At 45.3% G+C, this 16,675-nt stretch overlaps 1 protein-coding gene across 1 annotated transcript in view; it reads right to left on the reverse strand.

Moving 5' to 3' along the window:
* The window catches only part of OVCH1 (ovochymase 1), a 38,897-nt gene extending 22,844 nt beyond the window's left edge, over nt 1-16,053 (reverse strand). Inside the window, exons 1-14 of the mRNA XM_018576431.1 lie at nt 16,041-16,053; nt 15,235-15,344; nt 12,158-12,255; nt 11,254-11,423; nt 10,844-10,939; nt 8,147-8,298; nt 7,278-7,470; nt 6,553-6,643; nt 5,014-5,144; nt 3,433-3,573; nt 2,549-2,722; nt 2,306-2,436; nt 2,103-2,196; nt 515-643 (exon numbers count right to left, since the gene is read on the reverse strand). Coding sequence (XP_018431933.1) covers nt 515-643; nt 2,103-2,196; nt 2,306-2,436; nt 2,549-2,722; nt 3,433-3,573; nt 5,014-5,144; nt 6,553-6,643; nt 7,278-7,470; nt 8,147-8,298; nt 10,844-10,939; nt 11,254-11,423; nt 12,158-12,255; nt 15,235-15,344; nt 16,041-16,053 — 1,723 coding nt within the window. The remainder of the gene's footprint in view (nt 1-514; nt 644-2,102; nt 2,197-2,305; nt 2,437-2,548; nt 2,723-3,432; nt 3,574-5,013; nt 5,145-6,552; nt 6,644-7,277; nt 7,471-8,146; nt 8,299-10,843; nt 10,940-11,253; nt 11,424-12,157; nt 12,256-15,234; nt 15,345-16,040) is intronic.
* Nucleotides 16,054-16,675: the final 622 nt, after the last annotated feature.

Here is a 16,675-nt window from a genome sequence, read left to right on the forward strand (position 1 = left end):
TATATATATATATTACACACGTGTGTGTATATCCCAGGATGGAAGCTCTGCTAGATAACAGGCTGGGTTCACACCTAGGCGTATTGAATATGCGCCTAAAGGACAACACTGCTTAGAAGGGGATTGAGGCGGCAGTGTGGCTGTCACATAGATTTGCAAATATAGGCAGCTAGCATCTCTGTTTTTAATACAAGCGATGCATTTAGAAAACGTTCTCAGAGCCATTCATCTTTCAAACCTGCATGTACATTAGTTTGTGTGAATTGGGCAAAAACGATTATCATGAGTAGATTTTCTTTCCAGGTGGAATGTAATTCATTCATGAGAGTGAATCAGGAAAATACCACATTATAGCCACTAGATGGAGCCAGTTGTTATAGGAAATACTTATTATTGTATCTATGGGATAGCAGAGTTGTCACCCGAGGAGTGGAAGTGTGTTGAGATTACAGAACACATCCCCAGATTTGTGTGCGCATTAATAAAATGGTGTAAAGAAATCAGCAAGCCTTACCTGGATATAGAAAGTTGAAAGTGGCTTTAAAGCCATAGAAATTATTCTCAGCATCGCTCTTGAATACAACGACCATTATGTTCCCCGGGCTGTAGACTGGCTGAGTCACAGAAAATCCACATAAAGTTACTGTATGGAGAACAGACATTATTAGAAGAAATGGCCATAATTATTGGGCCTGTAGGGTTAAAGTTTAATCTGCTAATATTTGCCTTCACTGGTTACTCCCTCCCCCATCAATATGCCAACTCAATGTTAAATTAAAACATTCCGTTTTTACTACATAACTTATTTAAGACCCAGTGATGTCTGCGTCTCTGTACTTCTCTATGGAATGCAGGCAGATCATGGCTGGTGGGAGGGGCTGCCTCAGTACTCCTCTCAAAAGCCCTTAGCCATGATGTAAGCAATGGGCTAGCTTTTGGGAGGAGATATGCAAATATTAAAAGGCCTTGATGGGCAGGTGTCTGTCTGGAGTGGGCATTCCTAGGCATACTGCATTTGCATGCAGATCACCCTAGGTAACACCCACATGTAATGCTGAGCTTCCATGAGTGAAAGCACTGAAACCCAATGAATGAAAAGGGGCGGGCCAGGGACAGTCAGGCTGGGGCGAAAAGTGCTAGATTATGCTCGATGTCCTCCAGCCAGGAAATGAGGTTGGCTCTACCTGGCTTGCTGCAGCTTCTAATGTACATTATGAGAAGCTCGGTGTGCAGTGAAATCAGAGGAAGGTCATATTAATAGTTGCTTTTTAAAACAATGAACTGAGCTTGCTAGAACTAGCTCCTGGGGGAGTCTATTCCACATTGTCACAGCTCTATCTGTGAAGAATCCTTTCCTCCAGCTAAGGTTAAACTTCTTTTCCTCCAGACGCAAAGAGTGCCCCCTTGTCCTTTGCAGTGACCTTAAAGTGAGTAATTTGGCACCGAGCTCTTTATATGGAGATTTATATATTTATACATGGTGATCATGTCCCCGCTTAATCGCCTCTTCTCCAGAGAGAACAAATTCAGGTCGGTTAATCTTTCCTCATAGCTGAGCTCCTCCATGCCTCTTGTCAGTTCAGTCGCCCTTCGCTGCACTTTCTCCAGTTCCACAACATCTTTTGTGAACTGGTGCCCAAAACTGAACTGCATATTTCAGATGAGGTCTTACTAATGCTCTGTACAGGGGCAGGATGATGTCTCTCTCTGGAGTCTAGAGACCCCTCTTAATACAAGAAAGTATTTTGCTTGCTTTAGAAACTGCGGCCTGACATTGCATGCTATTATTGAGTCTATGGTCTACCAGAACACCCAGATCTTTCTCCATCATTGACTCCCCCAAACATACTCCCCCTAGAGTGTATGACGCATGCATGTTTATAGCCCCCAAGTGCAGAACTTTACATTGATCAACATTAAACCTCATTTGCCAAAAAGATGACCAATCACACAGTGCATTCAGATCTGCTTGTAAGTTGGAGACATCCTGTATGGACTCTATTCCAATACATAACTTGGTGTCATATAATGTACGCTAAGTGTTTCCAATGATTGGGTGGAGTGATGCTTTAACGGTCATGTGACCAACTAAAAAGTCCTACCGATTAAGTGTTTTTGGTCTCGGTCGCCGTACACTGAAACCCGATCATAGAGACATTCCTCCTGGAACTCCACAGCAAAATCTAGAAAAAGCAACTGAACAAAAAAAAAACATTGAAAAGCAAACAATGGAGGTCTGACCCCCGAAATACGTCCCTGGTGGTTACACCCGTCTATCCAACTCTCTGCAATTCCCAATATATACTTGGACAATTTGGCCTTTTGGTGCCTCAATGACCCAGCGACATGTAGTGCTACTGGGGTACAAGCCGGGGTAATTGCGGGTGTAGATTTTCTCTTCTTTCTTCAGCAGCGCCACACTACCGCAACCGGAGCCTGCGACAAAAACAAACCAGAAAGGATTGAATGTCACTGCAGAATAAAAATGGCTCAGCACTAATGTCACTGAATGCAGGATTGTGCAGGAGGTCCTGTCAGGAGCCCCCACACGCCGCCCGCTCCAAGGAGACTCCACGCACCGCCCACTGCAAGGAGACTCCACGCACCGCCCGCTCCAAGGAGACTCCACGCACCGCCCGCTGCAAGGAGACTCCACGCACCGCCCGCTCCAAGGAGACTCCACGCACCGCCCGCTCCAATGAGACGCCACACACCGGCCACTCTAAAGTAGATTATACATGGATAGATTTTTGCACGAATGTTCGTACGAAAAATACCACCGGAATGTTAGTATTGGTGCCAGAAAGTTGCCGATTGTCGTTCAAAATTCCGTTTAATTTTCTCTTTTATTTAGCATTCTAATTTGGAATAAATAGAGACATTCGCTTGAGAAAAATTTCCCAACATGCTTCGAAAATATTCGGAAGCATTGTCGTTTTTGTCTGTTGATTGCACCATAATAATTGGCCGATATTCAAATGAATGTTCCCAAAAATGTGAATAAAATCCTAACCGTGTACACCATACATAAGGAGCCTCCATTTACCATCCACTCTAAGGAGCCTCCAGTATCCGTCCTCTACAAGCAGCCTCCACTTACCATGCACTCGAAGGAGCCTCCAGTATCCGTCCACTCTAAGCCTCCATTTCTTATTACCATTCTGCTCCCAAAGCACCTAAAGTCCTGTGTATGTTTTGTGAAACAAATGTTCTGAAGTCCAACAAAAGTTCCTTGTTTCTGTTTATTGTTAAAATGCACAAACAGCCAACAGTGACATAATCATAAACTGATTGAGAGGCTTTTTAGCTGAAACAAGTTAGTGCTCCTGGCAATGTCAGCTGTTTGTGCCTTTTATTGCGCCTGTGTAAGCTCCGCCCCAAGCACTCAGGTCTGCCAATTGTTCACTCATCAAGACTGACATCTTCACTCACCTTGTACTGAAGAAGCTGGAAGGGCCAAGAATTTCAGCTCAAAGCCGCCGCCATTAATGGTGGCATCTGAAAAGAACGTGACTGTCACCTCCTTGGATTGGATAAGTATCGGAGATGGTAATGTGGTTCCGCACACTTTCCCTGAGGAGAGATATGAATTATGCGGGTGATATGTAGAACATGAGCTTAGTGAACCGATTAGGCTGCTTCTAACAAACAATCAGCTGCATATATACACTCTCTGACCTGCACCAGTAAAGAGATGGCAGCCAACGTCTCTGACCTGCACCAGTAAAGAGATGACAGTGGATGTCTCTGACCTGCACCAGCAAAAAGATGACAGCTGACCTCTCTGACCTGTACCAGTAAAGAGATGACAGCTGACCTCTCTGACCTGTACCAGTAAAGAGATGACAGCTGACCTCTCTGACCTGTACCAGTAAAGAGATGACTGCTGGCCTCTCTGACCTGTACCAGTAAAGAGATGACAGCTGGCCTCTCTGACCTGTACCAGTAATGAGATGACAGCTGACATTTCTGCCCTGTAGCAGTGAATGAGATGACAGCAGGGGTAATATTAGTTCCTGTTTCAAAGAAATTCGGATCCGAAATTCGTTAACGGAATTTCGTATTTCGGATATAATTCGGAAACTGCCATTCGGATTTCGGATGCTCCGAAATTCGGAATTTCAGGAAAATTCGTACGAATTTCGATTCGTAACGAATCGCACATGTCTACAGCTGACATCTTTGAAGCAGCTTCTGATGGCCCAAAGCAACCATAATCAAATTTCCCCAAAGGTCACCCCCATCCAAAACTCAGATATTGATTATGGGGTGAGTGTGCCTTGATAATCAATAGAACTGTGGAAACACTGCCAATTATTTCACATATCACAACCGCCAACCTTCACATGGTTATCTCATACTGGGACACATCTAAACCCAGGCCTAATCCATCTAATCCCAGTCCGGGTCACCTAGACATGTCAACATTACCAGACATTAAACTCTACTACCCAAGAATCTTCATCTAGAGAGCAACTGTATTATAATGCACATACTATGGATGATTCTGCACCAGTTCTTTGCAATATGATGCCAATCTATTTCAGAGTCTGCATTGCTTCCAACATCTGCCCATTGCCCCAACTACCAGGCTGGTCCCGCCCCTGCAGAGCTCACTTTCTCCTACAAACCCACCCACAAGGTTTGCTCTCGGTCTCGTTATAAAGGGATGATCCTGGAAAAATGACAGAAGTGCTTTTTTCCCCACACAGCTTCCTTTAAGGCCTGGTCACTTTTGGTGCTGCAAGGTCAATGTTCCCTTTAAACAAACAATTTGTTGTGGGTGTCAAAAATAGGCTCCTATAGCATAATGACAGATCAGGCTATTCTAAATACACACACACACACACACACACACACACACACACTTATTTATTTTTTATAAATTGGGGAGCAGATGGAGGCAAAATGGGGTAAATAGGTTGCAGTTCATATTGATGGAGGACAGTCATGACAGACGTCTCCCACCACCATCACCTCCTCTACATATAATCGACTCTCTGATATACTCACTGATCATCTTTTGTTTCACTGAAAAAGTTAAAGAGTCAAGGACGCAGGTCACGTGATCTTCAATATTCATCCGGATGAACTGGATCTGGATGATCTCTTGCTCAGGTACAGTGACTGTCCAGCGACATAGACTGAAATAAGAGTTAATGCAGATCTACATGCAAGCACACACATATGTAATATACTGCAGCTAGCCCGTTCTTCTATGAGGTGACTGCATTCGTTTACTTTCTTCCGGCATTTCTTCCCTTTTCATCTGCAGATCACTTGCTCTCTGTGCTGTGCCTATGGAGTATCGGTGTTGTCACACTAGGACAGTTGAGGGGAGTAGCCCCACTGTAAGGGTTAGGATTTGATTTGCCCAGAGTTCTTCCTGAAAGAACTCTAGTTAAGAATAATTTTTTTTTTTTTTTTAAATAGCTCATTAAAAGATAAAATTAAAACATAATCCGGATCCGACCCCTGCAGCATTTCCCTTCCATCACACAGTCTTCTGGGTTAGATGACGGCATGTTTCATTCAACCCACCTCCTCTGAGCCCAGGCTGGCATGGACTCTCCTCCAACCTGTGACTGGACAGTAAAGAAGAAGCAGCACAGTGATGAACTCTCTGTGTCACTCTGCAGTCTCCGCCTATCAGCATGCTGCTTGTCAGCACATTAACTGATTGGCTCCTTGTGCTGCTTCTCCTTTCTCCAGGTGGAGATCTGCTGTACCAGTGTACTTAATTTGGGTACTTAACATTGCTTGTAATTAAAAGAAAAACTCCAGGTAAAAATGTTTTAACCCTTGCAGTGGGGCTACCCTCGTACTGCAAGGGTTTAAGTGCTCGTTTTTGTCTAGGGTCAAAAATAACAAAGTCATACTCACCTGATCCTCGGAGTCGACCGGCTGTCACGGCGCTCCCTCCTGCCCGCCTCCTGTGCTCCAGCGATGGTATGTCCCTCGGCCTCACATCCTATACACTGAAAAAATGAGCACTTAACCCTTGCAGTGTCGGGTAGCCCCACTACATGGATAAAGATTTTTGTTTCCTGGAGTTCTGCTTTAAAGATGAATTACTGAATACTGAGCTGCTTTCTCTGAGTAGCAGTTTTTTCTAATCTGATAATGCCAGGCGTAGGCTGGCCATACACTATACGGGTTTTCTTATTTAGCCCTGCGGACCGAACGAGAAACGCTCTGGATTCCCCTATACATGCTAAACACCATGGATGGGGGAATTCCCCTCACTGGGCTATTGTATTCTGACAGCGGCCTATAGAGTCAAGGAAATTTGGAGGATACTCTGACCGAGGATTGGGCAAACTGCGGCCCTCCAGCTGTGCTACAACTACAAATCCCATGAGGCACTCCAAGCCTCCGACAGCCACAGGCATGACTCCCGGAGACTGATGCATGATGGAATTTGTAGTTTCACCACAGCTGGAGCGCTGGAGCTTGCCCACCCCTGCTCTGATCCATAGATGCTGATACAATAGATTGCATAGAAGTTTCCCGATGAAAATCTCCGAGTACACCCAGGAATTCCACTCTCACCTGTTGCTGGAATAATTGCTGGTGGCATCCAATGGATACTTGATGACCCCATTTGTGTCTACAATCATCTGCGGCTCGGAGCTACAACCACCTACAAGATAAATTGCTACAATTGGATCTTGCCGCATACGGACATTCATCTTACTTGAAGAGATACATACTGTACGTGTTCATAAATTATTGGGAAGACTTAGACCCCGTTCACACAGGGGCGGTTCACTTCTTTCTGACTTTGTGGAATGTGAGAGCGCAGTCACAAAGTCGGATAGAAGTGACATTTCAGGACCGATCAGCTGTTCCAGGGCAGATCGGTTCTCCTGCTCATACCATCTGCATAGCCGATCTGCCCTGGAACCGCTGAGAAAGCGTTGGAATTCTTCACCTTTTGCCGGTCACACATTCCACCGCTGAAAAACTGGGCATGATTACGTTAAAATGTGTGACCACGTGACTGGTCACACATTCTAACGCAGTCACAAACTTTGATAGAACACTGGTCACACGCCTAACTTTAGATTACAGGTAAAAACAAGATTTGAATTAAATGATAAATGTTCATCATACACAGAACTGAGCAAAAAGCAACATTTTATTCCATCTACTTTATCTGATCTGGATACAGGAAGCTGAAAATGGGATTGGTGGCTGGTCATAGTTTCTCTCTGAACTGCTGATGAGCCCTAAAATCTAAGGAATGACCCGGCGCGGAGGACAACTTCACTCACTGTCAGCTGTGGAGTTTCTCAGGAAATCCAGTACAGCGGAAATCCTCGCGAATATCGCCGGGGACCCCAGAGCCTCGCTGCTCGTCGCGGACTTGCCCCACACTCTTCCACAACCAACACCCCAGGAGGTAGTCCCGGCCAAGAACCAAGTCCCAGATCTCCTCTGGCACACCAAGGGACCGCCAGAGTCTCCCTGAATGATAGAAAAACATTACAAGAAAAAATATTTCATGGGGGGGACATAAAGAACTGGTATTTGCAATGACATGTCTGCCACAATAAATGTTAACAAAGCTTTCACTGAACTCAAAGAGTGAAGATTTGCTATGGAATGTTATGTCTACCTAAGAAGTACTATCGCCATAGCGACCCAGGTGACCGCTATGGGGCCCCGGGCACAGGGAGGCCTGGCCAGGATGAAAAACAAAGGGGTCCCCCTGATACCGTGCGGGCCGCCTGGGTCGCTATGGCATCGCAGGCTGCTGGTTGTCACTGGCAGCTGTGAGGAGGAACGCGCCGCTGTCCAGATCAGAAAATCCACCCTGATTTTTGAAGGGTTAAACACCTTTAAGCTTTTTTGTGGTCTGTGTCCCACAGGGGAATTTCATTTTACTTCCTCTCCTGGAGTGACAACAGGAAGGGAGTCTCTAAAGATATTGGAAAATGTCTCTAAAGATATTGGAAACAGGTGTCACCATCGGAAGATTTCCTCACCTTATTTGAGTAAGAACTGTAAACTTTTCTGTTTACCATCACTTTTTATCCTAGATAATGGTCACAAGCCATAACAAATTTGACAGGGTGAAGTTCCCCAGTTTGGTCTTTAGATAAACTAACTTCTACTTACGACATATGACTTGTGCACCCACCTGACAAGCATCTTTCCCCCCATCTGGGAAGCCTGCACATAACATGGAGTCACGTAAAGCCGGCAGCCCCATGGAGTCCAGTACTGAGCCGCAGATTTTGGTGTCTAGGATGGGAAGAGTCACCACCTGCAGGACATCGGACAACTCCACATCTGTGAACAGATAAAGGGGAGATGGTTACACAAACGGTCTAAGGGCTTGTTCACACCAAGTGTGGAGCAGATGCAGAGCAGTTACAGAACGCATCAAAAATGCATCCAATGTATTCCAATGGTATTTTGCTAGTTCACACCAGAGCGTTCAGTTCCAGAGCATGTGGAAAAACTGCAGCATGGCCTATTATACCAAAATGCATGCAAACACAGTGGAACGCACTGAAAGACCCTTTTAGGCAAAAAAAAAAAAGTGTTTTTTAAACGACCCGAAACGCTGCAAAAACGCAACAAAACACACTGCACTGCATGAGCAGAAACTCATGCAGATCTGGTCCGCATTTGGTGTGAACAAGCCCCAAGGGCAGGTTCACACTTTTCCAGACCCGATCTGGTCCAGAAAATGGTGTGAACCTACCAGCCGTTCCAGTGCATTCCAGACCGGACAAAATGAGACAAGCAGTATTTTTCTGGTCTGGAATGCACTTTTCGCTTGTGTGAACAGAGGCCAGAAATAACATAGGGATACATTAGGATGCATTTTGGGCCCGGAAACAATCTGGTGTGGTGATGATCAGGATGTGGTGTGAATGAGCCCTAAGGCTGGGTTCACACCACTTTCCGTACCAGATCTGGAACGCAGTGCATTGCGTTTTTGCCGCGTTTGGAAATGTGTTTTTTCATTTTTGCTTTTTTTTTAGCTTAAAATGGTCTTACAGGTGCGTTCGGTATGTTTCTGATGTGTTTCTATGCGTTCAAGTGCATTCCAGACCAGACAAAATGAGACATGCAGTATTTTTTCTGGTCTGGAACGGACTGCGCTGGTGTGGACAGGGGCCAGAAATAGCATAGGGATACATTGGGATGCATTTTGGGTCCGGAAACAGTATAGTCTGGAGATGATCTGGATGTGGTGTGAACGGGCCCTAAAGGAGAACTCCAGCCAAAGCGTTAAACGGAAGCAATGCTTCCCCTATTATTTTATTTTTAGATATGTGACTGTGATCACCCATTAGTAACAGGAGAAGAAAGAAGTCACTATCACACCAGTTTCCACCTCATTGATCCATCTTTAGTAATGATGGATAACTAGGGTATCACAATGAAACACAACATTTCGCAACCGCATGTGGTTCCTTCATCAGAAAAACAGTGTGATCACTGAAGAAACCACACGCGGTTCCAAAACATTGCGTTTAATTGCATATCCTCTCCCGTTATCACATCAGCATTGTAACAGGAATACATACTAGAAAAGTGTTTCATAATGCAATCAAAGCTTACTTGAAGAAATCCCTTTTATGTAGTGAGTGCTGCCTTCAGTCTGCCCATCTTAACAACTTCCTGAGTTCACAATGTGCTTTGTGTTTCTTTGAGCTATGTATATCCCATCATGCATTGTTTCCAGCATGAAATAATGTTACACTGCTTATGAAAATTCAGTATAGAAATACAGATTTAATTTTTAGTTTCTGGCCATAGGTACCCTTAAAAGGAGAACTATGAGGCAAGTGATTTCCACTCATCCTCATAGTTAGAGCCGACGTGAGAAATTGAAACTGTCACAGGTCGTCTCTATTGATCGGGAAGTAAGCGAACACATACAGTCGCTCACTCATTTCACCCTGCAAAGAGCCGTGACTGTCAGTCATCACACCCCGCAGGGATTCCCCTCTCTGATCCTCCAGCGCTGACTGGATGAACGGACGGAGAGGGGGCGGGCACAACTGGCTCTGGCTCTAGAGAGGCAGAGCCGGCTGCCAATTAGCCAGCTGGGTGGATCTCAACAGTATTGTTGGGATCCGTCCTGGCACTGGCGCTCTCAGTATATAGTGGACAATAGCTCACTATATACTGAGCTTTGGGTTATGGGAGGACGTTAGTACATGTTAGACATGTGCACTGCCAAAAAATTCGTTTAGTTTTGTTTCGTTTTAAATTCGGATTTGTGTTATTTCATTTTTTGGGATTCGGGTGTGAAAGTCAATTCGGATTCGGACGAAATTCGGTAGCGGTAGTTCGAACGTTCGTTTCGTTTTCTGTTCTTATTCGTTTCGTTCGTTCGTTTGCAGCAAAGTGACATTTGAGGGGGAAAAAAATATTTTTCTCCTTCTCTAATGTCACTTTGCTCCAACGAACGAAACGAATAAGAAACGAATAAGAACAGAAAACGAAACGAACGTTCGAACTACCGCTACCGAATTTCGGAAACGGAAATTCGGATTCGTTTGCATTCGTTATGTCTAATTCGGAATTCGGATACTTCCGAATGTCCGAATTTCCGAAAATTCGTCCGAATTTCGATTCGGAACGAAACGAAATCGCACATGTCTAGTACATGTCCTCCCGTGGCCCTAAAGAGAACTATAGTATAAAAAGGTTACCCCATAGTTCTCTTTTAAGTTAGTCAATAAAGAGTATCACTTAAATGTCAATGATGCAAACTTTGGTAACCCTTCTTCCCAAAAAAGCAGATTTGCACCTCTGTACACCAACCCCAAGGCATTATGAAAGCAGAATAACTACAATACACATACAAACTTACTTTCTCCGACTCTCCCCCATCCACTGGAGACACACAATGTCCCAATGTCAACCTTCTCCCCCAACTGTGGCAGACAGATCGGCTGCACCTCAGAACCTGCAAAGAGGAGAAAAAGTCAATGTTCTGTTGAAAAAAAAATATGTTTAGTAGATACAATGAGGGAGTTTAACAAACATGGGGAAGTTGACTATCCTACAAGTAGTTCTGTACTAGAATGAGAGGCAAAACACGAGTTGACCAACTACTACTAGCTAGGCCTGGGGTAGGCAACCTCGGCCCTCCAGGTGACACTGCAAGACTGATAACCACAGGCATGACACCCAGAGGCATGATAGGATATGTAGCTTCACCACAGCTGGAGTGCGGAGGTTGCCCACCCCCGAGGCCAATAAAAATCCTATTCGACTCACCCATGGTGATTGGCTGAGAGAGGTAAATCAATGCAACATCGTAGCTCATACTTCCATCCAGACGGTATTTTGGGTGGACCTTGATGCTTGAAACAGAGATATTTTGTTGTTCAGCATCGACAGCTGTCCGATCGTATTCTCCAGCAACAACAGTCAAGTGCCTCACCTGACTGGAAAAGATTCAAAAAGGGGGGGAAGTGGTTACTCCAGAGCAGATCAGATTATATTGCAGCTGGTGGGATTTTCTATCACCTCCTGCCCTCTAATGCCCATACACAAAATAGAAAGTGTGATCGTCACCAAGTCAGAAAGAGGTGCAAATAGCAATTAAACATTTCTCACACTTTCCCACACTGCTACAAGTGTGCCTTAGTCTTTGTGTCCCTTTTGGAAAAATATTCCATCACTTCCTGTCCTGACAGGAAGTAAATGGAAATCTCTCTAAGGAGATATGAATAAAAACCTGACTTTCCCCTTTGGCTGGAGTTGGGGTTTATTTGGGCAAAATCTTACAAGATTGGGTCACTCCAAAGTGATATTTCTAGATTGGGTGACGTTTGGTGGACTGTGGGGCCCACCGGCTTCTCATCTTTCATGAACACTCCAGTGTTAAGAACTTGCTACCATAACAGTCTGCTTTGGCTCTACCTACCTTGAAGAGTTGGGTGTTCCCACTCCTCCCGTTGTATAATATTAAATAATCAGTGCAGAGACCAAGGCCACCTTGTACTGACCATGGCAGGCCTTCAGACAGGGGAACTCAAAGAATTTGCCACCAGAGTCCCTGAGAGGCATGTTAAGCTCTACAGTATCTAAACGCTTGGTTCTGGGTTGAGAGACGCTACAATATATAGCTCCTTACATCAGTATATATGGCGCACCATTTAATAAGATCTGGACCTACCTGCTCAAAAAGTAAACGCAGTGTGCAGCCGTTACCACCTCAGTCGTCCCCACGATGCTTCCTCCACAGATGTGTCCACTACGATACTGCAAAGATACCTGGACAAAAGAGAACCATATTATCTACTGTGTCCTCTACAATCATCCAGAGCCTGAGAAAATGTCTGCCACACATCAGAAACTCTATACTGGAGGTGGTGAAGAACCTTGAGACATCATTTTTGGAGTTTTTTTTTTTTTTAAACAAACTTTATTCTGTTTTATCGGCCCTACCCCAAGGGGCTCTGCCTTTTTTTCCACAGCATAAAATTTACACAGTATGAGTCTACTTACAGTAACCCCAACAATTGTACCAGAAATATCAAACTTAAACATTCCAACATTCCCATTATTCCCAAGCTGGTTGCCACTCTTACGTTAGTTATTGTATGCTATTAGAACATGCCAGTTACTACTCTTTTTTTTTTTTTACACTACACTATTGTCTAGTCGTAGACTATCACTAAAGCCTCAGTTCGCGTCAGGGCACTTCCAGGACCCCCAAGCTCCCTGTCAGTTTTGCCTTGAGATACCAGTTTGAATACTTGAAGGGTTGCATTATTGTCGCTAATTCCATTGCATCATACGATGCTTCCAAGAAGTATTTCCACCGTATGAAAAACTTAGCAGTGAGTGCATAAACATGCATTTCAGTTTCAAGTTTCTCCCTCAGGAACAAGATCCTCAATTCCGTGATGATGCTGGAGATTGGCGGGGTGGAGGATTTATTCCATGCTCTCATTATGCATCTTCGAGCCGCCAATAGGCAAAGATGCATCCAATCCTTGCCCCTTTGGGTTGAACAGTGAGGGTCTACTGCGGAATACTCAGGAGCGCTGAACAGATACAGCAGAGGATTCTGTATCGGTGTCCACCGTAAGACTGTAGCTATGTATGTGGTAACACCTGTCCAGAACTGTCCCATTGACGGGCACGTCCATAGGCAATGAGCCAACGTGGGGCGGGAGAGACCACATTTAGGGCACACTGATACGAGTCGTTGCTCCCCTGCTCCCGCCGGAAGAAAGTATGCCACATAGGCCCGATGCATTATTTTAAACTGGGTCTCCCTCCAAGTTTCATTAGTGACCAGTTTGCATATTAAGTTATAACCCTCCACGATGTGCTCCACTAGATCCGGGGTGGGAAAGTCCTTAGCCCATTCTTTGATATTGGATGAAGATAAATTAGCAACGTAAGTTAGCTGTAACCCTGGGTATATGTCTGAGATGGAAGATCTCCCCCCTGATATGAGGGTGTCTAATTCCCGTATTATCTTATCTATAAGGGGAGGAAAATTCAAAGTATATATCGTTGAAGGCATTTTACCTACTTTGATTCCCAGGTAGGTGATGTCCCGGCGCGCCACTGCAAAAGCAAACTCATTGTCCCACATAGAGGAGGATAATCCTGCTAGGGGGCAGTATTTCACTTTTAGAGTAGTTGATGTGGAACCCAGAGAAGGTGCTAAAAGTGTCAAAAAGCTGTTGGATGAACCCCACGTCCTCCCTGGGGCGAGAGGTGAATAATAGTATGTCGTCCGCAAAGAGGGAAATTCGTAGCTCCTCTCCCCGTATCGTGTCCGTCTGTAAGACGTATCTGGCCAGTGGCTCCAACGCCAAGTTAAACAGTGGGGGGGATAGGGGGCACCCCTGTCGAGTTCCCTTACATAGATTAATAGGGTTGGAAAGGGCTCCCCGAGTCCATATCCTCGCTGTAGGAGAGGAGTACATCTTGCGTATCAGGGAAATCTGGTCATGACCAAAGAGTCACTATGGCGAACTCCTGGGCGGGAAATGTCTGCGCCTGTTCGAGGGCCATAATAACCCTCCTAAGGTTCTTTACCGCCGCTCTTCCCCTCACAAACCCTACTTGAGCTGGGTGTATAAGGCTGGGCAATACCTCTGCCAGTCTGCCTGCATGTATTTTTGAGAGGATCTTTGCATCCACGTTTATGAGCGAGATTGGTCGTTAAGAACCCGGATTGGTAGGATCCTTTCCCGGCTTTGATAGCAGTTTAATGTACGCCTCCCTCCCTGTGGGGAAGTAGGCGCCGTCCTCCCACATGTGTTGGTATAGGGCTTGTAGCGTACCTAGGGTTGCCACCTGTCCAGGATTCACCCGGACAGTCCGAGTTTTGAACGCTGTGTCCGGGTTTCATGGCAGCCGAAACCCGGACACAAGATGTCAGACAGACAGGGGCAGCCAGAATTAAGATAGGGGCTACTGGCCCCAGGGCCGGATTTACTCTCTCTGCTGCCCCAATGCCAGGTTCCTCAATGCGCCCCCCTGTATGCAGGCTGCATACAAGTGATCTCGGCGACATCGCCGAGATCATTTGTACAAAACATGTGGTGGCTTCCCCGCTGTACATTTAGCCCTGCCTGCCCATAGCAGAGCTAAATGTAGAAAACAACTACCCGCCTGGTGCCCGGAACTGCATGTCCCTGGCAGGCATCGGGAGATAGGAATTCCACACCCCTGCTGCCCCTCTACTCCCTGCTGCCCAGAGGCCGGGCCTCGGTTGGCCTTGTGGGAAATCCGGCCCTGACTGGCCCACCACTGAAAATAGTCTCAACTGTGATATTTACATATGAATGGGTGGTGCTTTTTACATATAAATAAGCAATTAATAATTCTCCCAAAAAAAATGTCGGCGTGCCGCTAGAGTGTTCGGGTTTCGCTTGAAGAAAAGGTGGCAACCTTAAGCGTACCCGTAATATCCCCTTTAAGTATCTTGAAAAAGGCGGCAGTGAACCCGTCCGGCCCTGGGGCTTTGCTTCCCACCAATGTCTGTATGACTGTCTCTATGTCCCCAGTCGTGATGTCTGAATTCAAGAGCTGGAGCTGGTCCTCAGTCACGGTGGGCAATTTAACCTCCCCCAGAAACTTCTTCTTCCTGATACGTCTGAATATTTGCAACATTTCCTATATACAAATTTTATTTTATTCATTTGACATGTTTTTGGGAATTGATCTATTTTAATGACTTGTGCCACCTTCACCATAGAACATCCATGCTTCCATCATTTCACCTACTGTCCAAGGCTGTCCGCCTTCCTCGGCATCCTCTCCCCCAATAATACGCGAGTTTTCTTGAAAAAAGTTTGCAGCCGTGCGCTTCATTGGCTGAACGCCGCATTTCATCTCTGAAGGTGAGACAGAAGAAATCAGAAATTGAAAGGATGGCACCAAACTAAGAAAGCAGACAACTGAACTCTAGATATAAAGTATTCTTCATGCTTACATTGGTCCATCTTGGCCCAAAATAAGTATACATATATTATACTTGATCTGCCCGCTGTGGATCCTGTATAGCACTGGAGTAGCTGGAGCTACTACAGTTCTGGCTGTCTTCTTCCAGGCCCTGCATGGGTCTAAGCTGAGTGGCTTCCCCTCTGTTCTGAAAGCACAAGGGGCACTCGCTCAGCACAGCGGCCTTTCAGAAAAACACCTATACAGTTTCAAGGAAGGCCAAATGTTTCATGTGTTGTTAGACACTGTGTGCTCCTAACTGACCACCAGCCAATTTGTCTGTGCCCCAAATAATCACAGATTAGGTGTAAAGTCTCAGTTTACTCCTGAAACAGATCGGTGCAATGCAAGCTTCAAAAAATTTAATAACTCATAACTCACATCTTATGCATAAAACTGTCTGTAAAAGTGTAATGGTGCAAAGCAGAGCTGTTTGACTCCACACATGCTAGTTTTATGATAACACATGGGGGAGGTAATGCTACTGGTTCTGGTAGGTGTATTGGAGTTTTAACTCTACACATAGCAGAACAACAGCTGAACATAGGCAAACTTCAGCTGTGGTGAAACTACAAATACCATGCACCTACCTCTAGGAAGCATGCCTGTGGTTATTTGGAGTCTTGCAGTGCCTCATGGGACTTGTAGTTCCACAACAGCTGGAGGGTTGAAGTTTACCTACCCCTGCTGTAAGATATAACAATGGAGATCGGAAATCAGCACAGGGTCATACTTCCGGTTCCTATTGGTGTGTGTGTTGTTATGGACCACGCTTTCTTTCCAACACCAGAAGTCATTTCTTCTGTTTATCCCTTTTTTTTCGGATACTGCTTGCTTGTACGTATGTATCACTTGGAGACAGAAAATCTGATTGCATGCAGATTAGTACCAGTGTGTGGAAGTTGACATAGGCAGGGTCAAATCTAATTGCCTGACAGGGATATGTGTGTGTTAGTGGGGAAACGTGGCAACATAGGACTCTTGTTTACAGGATAGCTCGAGGAATCTCAGGAGGCATGGGAAATCACTTAGGTAGCCACACAACCATTTGAGTGCACTAGATTCTGTGCAAGGTTTGCATTTCCCTGTGTGTGTCCATCCAGTTAGCTTTGGAGTCTCCGCCCTGTGGCAGCCGGTGGTATTGCATGAAACTATGAGCATGCATTTGTGTGCATTTGTATGCATGCATTTGTACAGTGCATTGGTGTCTGCCTTTCTTAATCGC

This window comes from Nanorana parkeri, unplaced genomic scaffold (genome assembly GCF_000935625.1).
Source record: "Nanorana parkeri isolate BGI_ZX_2015 unplaced genomic scaffold, ASM93562v1 scaffold67, whole genome shotgun sequence".
NCBI lineage: Eukaryota > Metazoa > Chordata > Amphibia > Anura > Dicroglossidae > Nanorana > Nanorana parkeri.